Source organism: Neopelma chrysocephalum, unplaced genomic scaffold (assembly GCF_003984885.1).
Source record: "Neopelma chrysocephalum unplaced genomic scaffold, ASM398488v2 Primary Assembly neopelma1_97207, whole genome shotgun sequence".
Taxonomy (NCBI): domain Eukaryota; kingdom Metazoa; phylum Chordata; class Aves; order Passeriformes; family Pipridae; genus Neopelma; species Neopelma chrysocephalum.
The window spans coordinates 90,355-100,619 of record NW_020925848.1 but is presented as its reverse complement, the minus strand read 5'-3'; the positions used below and the strand labels follow the sequence as shown (position 1 = coordinate 100,619).

The 10,265-nt window shown below is 60.0% G+C and overlaps 1 protein-coding gene across 1 annotated transcript in view; it reads left to right on the top strand.

Moving 5' to 3' along the window:
- LOC113961445 (keratin, type II cytoskeletal 4-like) overlaps window positions 1-8,082 on the top strand; it is a 25,844-nt gene extending 17,762 nt beyond the window's left edge. The window contains exons 14-18 of the mRNA XM_027671758.1: window positions 6,644-6,808; window positions 6,910-7,035; window positions 7,137-7,357; window positions 7,644-7,678; window positions 7,805-8,082. Of these exons, the coding sequence (XP_027527559.1) occupies window positions 6,644-6,808; window positions 6,910-7,035; window positions 7,137-7,357; window positions 7,644-7,678; window positions 7,805-8,082 (825 nt within the window). The remainder of the gene's footprint in view (window positions 1-6,643; window positions 6,809-6,909; window positions 7,036-7,136; window positions 7,358-7,643; window positions 7,679-7,804) is intronic.
- The last annotated feature ends 2,183 nt before the right edge of the window (window positions 8,083-10,265 follow it).

Sequence of the window (10,265 nt, the reverse complement as noted above, 5' to 3'; positions counted from 1 at the left end):
GGCGGCAGCTGCGGGATGGGCGGGGGGATGTACGGCGGGGGCTTCTCCTCCGGCAGCGGGAGGATGTGCGGCTCCGGCGGGGGCTCGTCCTCGGTGCGGAGATGCGTCACCACCACCTCGGTGAAGTCCTCGGGGGTGCGGTTCTGAGCCCCGCCGAGCAGCAGCAGCAGCTCCTCCGTCCCGCCGGCAGCAGCCCCAGCCCCCCGACCCCCAGCTCGGCCGCCCCGCCGTGGGACGAGCCGCGTCCCCCCCGCCCGGCTCGGCCCCGCTCCCGGTGCCGCGCGGGGTCCGGGGGCGATGCCGGCGGGGTCCCGGCACGGGGAGCTGCCCCCCCTCGCTGGGTTGGACATTTCTCGTGGCAAACCTGTATAAAACTCCCCTTCCCCGCTCTGTCCCGTGTTTGTGGCCCACCCTCCGTGCGTGTCCCGCCCTCCTCCCCCGGGATGTTGCCATTCCCAATAAACTGCAGAGAACATTCACCGGCTCGTTGTGTCGCTGCTTCGGGAGCTGTCCCAGGGCGGGGAAGGAGCTGGGTGGGCATTTGGGGGTCGTTCTGCTGCCCGACGTGTTGTGATCGTGCTTTGAGGGAACTCCAGAGGTGTGGGGATGGAGCAGGGCAGTGCCCAAGCTCAGGTGATGCCTCTTGGCTCTCCCCTGGAGCCACAAACCCGAGCTGTGGGGGCTGAACGCTCCGCTCACACAGCGCTCACTGACAGCAGGAGCCCGAGCTGGAGAAATCCAGGAGGCTGCTCGATTTTGGGGCGTCTCCTGATTTGGGGAACCACCCAGCTCCCCCTTGGAACCCTGTGGAGTCGTTACCACTGCAGCTGTTGGGCCTGGAAACCTCCAGCACGGGGGGGTCCAGCACCTTCCCAGCCCTTGAGGAGGTCCAGGCTGCCCCATCCCAGGTTTTAGAGCTCTGCCTCGAGGCCCCCCGAGGGGCTTCACTGCCCACGCCCCCTCTCACCAGATGTGGCAACACCCCCGTCCCCGGAGCTCCGGGAAAGGGGTTTTCCCGACCTCCCTCAGATTTGTGATTTTTGGGAGGCTCTGCTGAAACCCCCGACAGCAAGTCCCGGGATCTGGGCGGGGACGCTCCCGGTGCCTCGTGGTCAAACCAGCGGAGACCCGACGAGCTGCCTGCTGGTGGGAACCGGCCGCGGGAGGTGGGAGCAGCCGCGGGATCGGTCTGTTGTCGGCTCATCTGAGTTTCCTGCCCCGGAGTGGACTTTGGGCAGCACAGGAGCCCCGTGGGAGGGGAACAGGGATAAGGACGTGGGCCCAGCACGCTCTGGAGCACACCTGGGCTGTGGCCAGGTGGGATGTGAGCACCAGGAATGCCGGAGAGCCACGAGCCGGCCCCGACCAGCCGTGGGAACGCAGCGGGCTGGGAAGGGGTGATTCATCCCAAACCCCGGAGCCCAGGCCCCGGCAGCTCCCGGGAAAGCCGAGGAACTCCCCCAGTGGCTCTTCCTCCCTCCCGGAGCAGGAGGCAGAGATTTGGAGCAGCTCCACAGGGGCTTTGGGAGGGGAGTGTTGGTGTGTTTGATCTGAGCTGTGCTGTGGTTCCTCCGCCACAGGGAGAGATCAAAGAGGCAGAAAACGCTGTCGGGGTGGATCAGGAGTCCCACAACAGCCCCTGGGAGCTGCTGGTGTCCCCAGAGCAGGTCAGGAAGCTGCAGACTGAGGGAGAGGCCCGGGACAGGCAGTGGGCTCTTGGAAGAGGGAATCCTCCCCTTTGAAGGGCTCTGGAGCTGGGGAACGTCACTGGGTTCAATCCAAGCAAAGATGCTGAGCAGGCAATGCCTGTGAGAAGCTGGAGCTGAGCCAGGAGCACTTTGGTGTTTGGCTTGGGGCAGGAGTCACCTGTTTCGGTGCTTAATCACCTGTTTTGGTGCTTAATCACCTGCTTTGGTGCCTAATTTTAAAGAGCAAGTTTCTTCCAAGCTTTACAGCCAACTTTACGTGGCGTTGGGGCTGCTTTGGGGAGCCCTTGCAACACCTCCTCGGCAGAGCCAGGGCCCGGCTCGTCCTCCATCCACGTTTTTCTGCCGAGTTCACACTTTCCCCAGTGCCTGGGATTCTGCTGCCGCAGCTCCTTGCGCAAGAGCTCCGAGGGCTCGGCCGGAGCCGGAGCTGGGGCTGCCGGTCGGGTTCTACCCGGAGGAGGCCGAGCCCGACTCCAGGTTGGGGATAATCTGCACATCTCGTCTGGAGACGTCAGAGTGACTCAATCTGGGGCGTTTTATCTGCGGGAGCTGAGCGTGGTCAGCACCCAGGCATCCGGCTGACGCGGCACATCTGCCCCCTCTCTTCGTGGAGCCGCCACATGGGACGTTCCAGGCGACTCCCGGTGCCTTCCGAGGAAGGCAGGGGCCCTTTGGAAATCGGGATCCCGGGAGAAGGGATGACCTGTTTTCTCCAGCTGAACCAGAGCCATCCTGCACCTCCCCGGGGCTGCTCTGGGCTGCAGGATGATCCGGAGGACTTAAATCTCCACCTTGGATGTGACAGTGGAGAAGCAAGACCCTCTGAACTCAGACTCCTCAATTCAGGCTCCTTTGGAAGGGAGGGTGTCCCCTCCCTGCTGTGGGGGTGCTGCCCCTTCTCCAGCTGCAGGAACACACATCTGGAGAACCCTTGGCCAACCCCTGAGTCCATCGGGGTGGGATGACCCTTGGCCGACCCTCACCTGAGTCCCTCAAGGGTGGGAAAACCTTTGGCCAACATTTGAGTCCCTCAAGGGTGGGATGACCCTTGGCCAACCATGACCTGAGTCCCTCAGGACTGGGATAACCCTTTGCCAATGGTTTTGAGTCCCTCAGGGGTGGGATAACCCTCGGCCAAGTGTCTTTGAGTCCCTCAGGGGTGGGATAACCCTTGGCCAAATGGTTTTAGGGTTCCTGAAGGGTGGAATAATCCTCAGCCAAGTGTTTTTGAGTCCCTCAGGGGTGGGATGACCCTTGGCCACGTGTTGAGTCCCCCTCAATGGTGGGATGACCCTTGGCCAGTGGTTTTGAGTCCCTCAGGGGTGGGATAACCCTCGGCCAGCAGTTGAATCCCCCTCCAGGGTAACCTTCCCCCTCCACTCTGTTCTGTCCAGCCCGAGGGTCCAGCAGCCCCATCCCACTTCCAGCTGACAACATCCACGTTTCTCATTTCCCCAGTGGCTTTTGGAAGCGGTTCCCTGGGCTGGTTTTCCGAAGGGTTTGCAGAGTCTGTGGCCTCTGGCGGATTCCTGGGGATACCTTCAAACCACATTTACCTGCCCAAATCTCAGGTGTGAGTGTCAAAACTCCGGCACAGGCACATGTTCCCCTCGGGAAGCTGAAATCTGGGATATCACTGGACTGCTGAAATGTTTTAATGCTGAAATGCCTTAAAACACAGAATTGACTTTTATTGATGATTTTCAGGAAATAAGAATGGTGGAAATATTGTGGGGTTTTTTTCCCCTAAATTCCATAAATTTAACTCAAATATTTAGTTGATTAATGACCCCCCAGGAGGCACCTGCAGGATGTCCTTCGGGTGAGCTTCCAACTCCGTCACCAGGCAGCCAGTGCATGGAATTAAACGTTCCTGTCAGTCCTCATTAGCACAGCGACTGCCCCGAGCGTCCTTTCCATCCTCCACAGGCTCCACAGTCCCTGTGGCCACTGGAAAAGCACAAGGAAGGAGCTGGACATCCTTGTTCTCTTGCTCATCCCCCTCCGGTGCTCGGAATCCTTGTCCCAAACCCCGGGGGACACATTCTGGAGGGAAGGCACCCACCCGAGGCTCTTGGGAAGGGACCAAACAGCTCCTTCCAGGGCGAGACAGAAACGCTGACGGCCGCCAAATGTTCCTTACGTGGCGCTTTTCCCCTTGGAAAGCCAGCGGGAATTTTCCGCTTGGGAAGGAGATTCGGGGTGTGCTTGAGGGGTGTGTGTGGGGGGATTGTGAAATGAAAGCCTCATCCCAGCCGGGTTTCACCAAAATCCTGCCCGGCGTGGGGCGTCAGGGGAAAAAACCCCGAGTCAGGCGACGCGCGGAGTCGTTTGGAGCAGGGAGGGAGGTGGGAGGAGGAGGAGGGAAGAACATGACACCATCGCTGTAAAACATATTTTCTTTAGATGCCGGAGAGATACGGGAGTCCACTTATCCAGGGAGAACCTGCTCCTGCCTCCCCATCCCCTTCTGCACGGCCAGGCGGATTTCTGGGTGGAGTCGCCGGTTTGGCAAAAGCCTGGAAACCGCACGGAGCTGATGGAGACAGTAAATGTGTTTCCTCTTCACGCCCAAGCCGCCCCGGCCCACCCCCAGCAGCGGATAAAAGGGAATGCCCGGAGCCGTGGGGCCAGAGAAGACTCTGAGCACTTCTCTCTGCCCTCGACGCCAGCCCAGCTCTGCTGATCTCCTCGTCCTCTGCACCTTTGGCTCTGTGGAACAGCGGGATGTCCCGTCAGTCCGTGTGCAGGAGCTTTGGGATGGGCAGCAGGAAAGGGTTCAGCTCCTGCTCCGCCGTGGGCGGCGGGTTCGGAGGCAGCGGCGGCCGGAGCCGGATCAGCTACAGCTCCTTCTCCACGTCCAGAGGGGTCGGAGGAGGGGGACGCTGCGGGGGCTTCAGCAGCCGGAGCCTCCACAACCTGGGGGGCAGCGCCAGGATGTCCGTGGGGGGCTCCTACGGATGTAGGATCCCGGGATTCAGCGGAGGATTCGTGGGAGGATTCGGCGGCATCGCAGGAGGGGTCGTCGGAGGAGGGATGTGCGGCTTTGGGGGGCCCGTCCGGGGCGGCCCCGGGTTCCCCGGGGGGATCCAGCCCGTGCAGGTGGATCCCACCCTGCTCCGGCCCGTCCACGTGGACATCGACCCCCAGATCCAGCAGGTGAAGTGCCAGGAGAAGGAGCAGATCAAGACCCTCAACAACCAGTTCGCCTCCTTCATCGACAAGGTGAGAGGGTCTGCTCGGGGATGGGGGAATTCTGAGGGAATTCTGTGGAGAGTGGAATGAATGTTGTCCTCCTCAGACTGGTGTTGGCCAGGGAGAGTTTTCCTTGGCTCCTCCCGAGGAAATGCCAAAATTTTGTGTCTGTGGAGAAACCGAGGGATATTTGTGGATCCCAAATTCTGACCCAAGTTCTCCCTTGGTTTTGCCTCCGGTGCCCTCTGGGCAGCCAGGCCAGAGGGATCGGGATACACTCCCTTATCCAAGTGTTCCCTTAAGTCTGTGCTTTCTCAGGGATAAGTTTATTTCAAGGAACTTAAAATCCAGGAATGAGCTTCCAAGTAAATCCCAGCCATTCCTCATTTCAGCTCAAAGTGCAGATGAGTTCTCTTTAAATTGTCTGAACTGGGAGAATGTTGGGTATGAATGTGCTCCGTGCTTTTATTTAAATATGTGACTTATTTATGGAATAATTTCCATACATTGGAATTTGGAACTGGAATTAGGAAATTGGAATTGACTGATGAGAGGAATGTTCTTGGATATGGAGACAAATGGGATTTCGTTCACTGGGAGGTCGAAAATTATCTGAGGCTCCTAAAAAATAATGTGGGGCAACATTCCCAGTTGGAAATGAAAATAGTTTGTAAAATTGGAATGGAATTGTTCCAATAGGTAAAAAAATTAATAATATTAATTATAAAAAAAAGAGAGTGGAAACGTAGGAGGAGAACAATGGGAGAATTTAAGAAAAATGGGAAAAAAAAGGAGAAAGAAGGGAGGAATTTTGCTGTTGGAAGCAATGTCCTCTTGGGGATTTGGGGAGTGATCCCTTGGCCCCCCAGAGCTCCCAGGAGGTTTGGGCAGCGGGATGTTCCCTCGGGAATGTCTCACACACCCCTGTTGGGTTCAGGTCCGATTCCTGGAGCAGCAGAACAAGGTGCTCTCCACCAAGTGGGAGCTGCTGCAGCAGCAGGGGCCGGTGGGACCGAGGAAGAACCTGGATGTGATCTTTGAGAACTACATCCAGAACCTGAGGAGGCAGCTGGAGAACCTGCTGGGGCAGCGGGGGCAGCTGGAGTCGGAGCTGCAGAACATGCGGCAGTACGTGGAGGAGTACAAGAGCAAGTGAGTGCCCGGGGGGACGGGGAGGGACCACCCGGGACACCCCACGGGCAGGGATAGGGCTGAGGGTGCCCTGGAGAGAAGGGGGGTCCCACTGGGATGAGGGGCCCGAGGTGCCACCCTGCCCTGTGCCCCCCCAGGTACGAGGAGGAGATCAACCGGCGCACGGCGGCCGAGAACGAGTTCGTGGTGCTGAAGAAGGTGAGTGCAGAGGCACCGGGAGGGACGGGGGGGACAGGACAGGGTACACAGACACTGCAAGGACCCAGCACTGAGACGGGCAGGTCCCAATGGAAAGAGCCAGCAGCTCCTGCGGGATTAGAGGAAGGGGTTGGCCATTGGTGGGATCTTTCCTTTAGGACGTGGACTGTGCCTACATGACCAAGGTGGAGCTGGAGGCCAGGGTGGGAGCTCTGACCGACGAGATCAACTTCCTGAGGTGCATCTACGAGGAGGTAGGAGCTCTCCCCAGGAGCTCTCCCTTCCCCTGGGCGAGGCTTTAACGAGGGTGTGGTGGCCAAGGACACCGAGGCTGGGCTGGGTGTCCATTTAGGCTGGAGGCTGAGCTGTGCTGCCTCTCTCGGTCACAGGAGCTGGCCCAGATGCAAACCATCAGCCGGGACCTGTCCGTGGTGGTGTCCATGGACAACAACCGGCACCTGGACCTGGACAGCATCATCGAGGAGGTGCGGCGCCAGTACGAGCAGATCGCCCAGAACAGCCGCGCCGAGGCCGAGGCCTGGTACCAGAGCAGGGTGAGCTCCTGGGAGGGAGTCGAGGCCCCTGGAGCAAGGGGAACACCCGAGCCCTGGGTCGGTCGTGTCACTGACGGGTCCCTTTGTCCCTGTGCCACCAGTACGAGGAGCTGCAGAGCACGGCCGGGCGCCACGGGGACAACCTCCGCAACACCAAGGTCGAGATCCAGGAGCTGACCAGGAACGTGCAGAGGCTGAGGACGGAGATCGAGAACGTGAAGAAGCAGGTAAAGGGCTGGTTGGTGCCTCCTGGGGTGGTTCCTGCCTGTTTTCCCTCCAGTGAATCCCCGAGGATTCTCCAGGAATGAGAAACGTTTCCTTCCCGTAGAACCATCACCTGCAGTCGGCCATCGCCGAGGCCGAGGAGAGGGGCGAGATGGCCCTCAAGGACGCCCGCAGGAAGCTGGAGGAGCTGGAATGTGCCCTGAGCAAGGACAAGGAGGAGCTGGCCCGGCTGCTGAAGGAGTACCAGGAGCTGCTGAACATCAAGATCGCGCTGGACGTGGAGATCGCCATGTACAGGAAGCTGCTGGAGGGGGAGGAGAACAGGTGAGACCTCCCAGCCTCGGCCTGATCCAGCTCCTGCCCCTCCTCGGGTCAAATTAACCTTCCATCACCTCTCACAGGACGTTTGGTGCTGAAATCTGATTTTCCTCCCTTTTTCTAACTCCGAATTTTGAAGCCCAAAATGGAAACGTGGTCCCAGGGTGGAACGTTTCTCAGTGGGTTTGACTGATCTTAAATGAAACGGGATATCCAGGGAATATCGGGGGGATTTCATGGAGTTTTGGGCTCACTTGTCTCAGTCTCACCCGGTGCTCCTCTCCCTTCACAGGCTCTGCGGAGACAACCCGTCCAACGTCAATGTCTGTGAGTATTTTCCCATCGTTTTCTCTCGGGAATTACCTTTATCCTGGGGGGGATGGTTTGGGTTTTTTTTTTTGAGGATTCCGGGGATGTTCGAGGATGTTCAATCGGTCTCCCCTTCTCTTGCAGCCGTGGTGGGCAGGACCACCGTGTGCGGGGGCCGGGCCGGCGGCTTCGGGGCCGGCAACGGGCTGGCGGCAGGAGGAGTGTGCGTGGTCGGAGGAGGAGGAAGCGTCGTCGGGGGCGGCTGCGGGGTGGGAGGGGGGATCCTCAGCGGTGGGTTCTCCTCCGGCAGCGGGAGGATGTGCAGCTCCTCGGCCGGAAACTTCGTGGCCGGGGGGGGCTCGTCCTCGGTGCGGAGATGTGTCACCACCACCACGGTCAAGTCCTCGGGGGTCAAGTACTGAGCTTCCCCCCTCCCCGGGCCCTCTCAAGGAAAGCAGCTCCTTCCCCTTCCTCCCCCCAGCAGCGCAGCCCCTCCCGCCCCGATCCAGCAGGAAACGACCCGTTCCTAGGGAAAATCATCCCTAAATGAGGTCTGAGCGAGACCCCACCCTGCTGGACCGCTCTGAGCCCTCGCTGAGCCCCTCAAGGGGTGAAACATCTCCCGGTGGGTAACCGGGACTCAGAGCTCCCCCTCCCGCCCCAATCCAGCAGGAAACAACCTGTTCCCAGGGAAAATCATCCCCAAAATGAGGTTGCAGTGGGACCACACCCTGCTGGCCCGGTCTGAGCCCTTGCTGAGCCCCCCCAGGGGTGAAACATCTCCCCGGGACTCAGAGCTCCCCCCTCCCGCCCTAATCCAGCAGGAAACGACCCGTTCCCAGGGAAAATCATCCCTAAATGAGGTTGGAGTGAGACCCCACCCTGCTGGTCCCTAGCTGAGCCCCCCAGGGGGTGAAACATCTCCCTGGGCACTCAGAGCTCCCCCCTCGCTGCCGCCCCGGGGCCGCTGCTCTGGCTGAGGAGGAATCCCTGTCCAACTGCTCTTTCCTGTCCCTTTGGAAGGTCCGTGTCCCCCCCCGGTGTCCCACCACCCATTTCAGCCCTGGCAGGACCCCACCCGAGCAGGAGGGAGGGGCCGAAGCCCCACGGTCAGTTCGAGGAGTGAGAAACAGGTCTCTGGAATTGTCCACCTTCCCCCGGTGGAGTCATTTGGCAGCTTTAATGTTTTACGGATCCTTTTCCCTCCTCTCCTTCCCACCTGGCACGTGAGGGGCTCCATCGCCCACCTTCTGTCCCGTGGACCTGCTGATTCCCACCCCCGAGTTCTTTCATTCCCAATAAACTGCAGAGAGATGAAGATGTTCCTGTGTTTTGTCACCCCAAAGGTCCCCGGGGGAGGGGGCACGGGGTTTGTCCCGGGTCAGGGTGATCCCAAACACACACCAGGGCTGGGGGGGGGAAGAACAGGGAGAGACTTGAGGAGAAGGACTTGGGGGTGTTGGAGGGTGGGAGGTTGGTGGGACCTGGCCACGGAATCCAGAGGTGCCTCCAGGGGGGATTCCCAGTACAGGGAGGACGTGGAGCTGTTGGAATGAGCCCAGAGGAGGCCACGGAGCTGCTCCGAGGGCTGGAGAACCTTTGGCATGGAGAGAGACTGGAAGAGCTGGGGGGGTTCCCCTGGAGAAGGGAAGGATCCAGGGAGACCTTGGAACCCCTTCCAAGGGGAGGGCCTGAAGGGGCTCCAGGAGAGCTGGAGAGGGACTGGGGACAAGGGCTGGAGGGACAGCACACAGGGAATGGCTTCCCACTGCCAAAGGGCAGGGATAGGTGGGATACTGGGAAGGAATTTCTCCCTGGGAGGGCAGGGAGGTCCTGGAATGGATTTCCCAGAGAAGCTGTGGCTGCCCCTGGATCCCTGGAGGTGTCCAGGGCCAGGTTGGATCCCCCTGGGATGGTAGCAGGTGTCATCCCAGTGAAGATTCCAAAGTCATCTCCCTCTTCCTCATCCCAGCGAAGAATCTGAAATCATCTTCATCTTCCTCATCCCAGTGAAGAATCCAAGGACAGGAACGGCCCTGGAACATCCCTGGGACACCCTCTGGAGGGAGGCAGAGGAGGAGGAGGATCCTCCAGGGTGTTGAAACCCAGGAAGCCCAAGCCCAAACCCACAGGCCTTTGATGAGCTCCCGGAGTTTTTCCTGGAGAGGGGCCAGGAAGGTTTTTATCTTTCCCATCTGCTGCGCTCGGGAAAAAAGGGAATTCACGGGAATTGCTCAAGGGCCCCACGCTCGGATGGGAGGGTTGGGCTCCCCTCGGCCGCTGGATCCCATCCAGGGGCACTTTTGGGGTCCCCAAGGAAGATGTGGAGTGGCCGGAGCGAGTCCAGAGATGGGAAAGGGGCTGGAGAACTCCCGAGGGAGCTGGGGGGGCTCATCCCAGAGAAAAGAGGGCTCAGGGGGGACCTTTTCCATCCTTACAACCCCCAGCAGGAGCGGGGAGCTGGGAGGGGTTGGAGATCCAGGAGATTCCTCCCAAACTCGGGATCAGGGCGCAGTTGGAGCGGGTTCTTGACACTGGGACACGGGAAGGGTCTGGAGAATTCCTGAGGGAGCTGAGGGGGCTCATCCCGGAGAAAAGGGGGCTC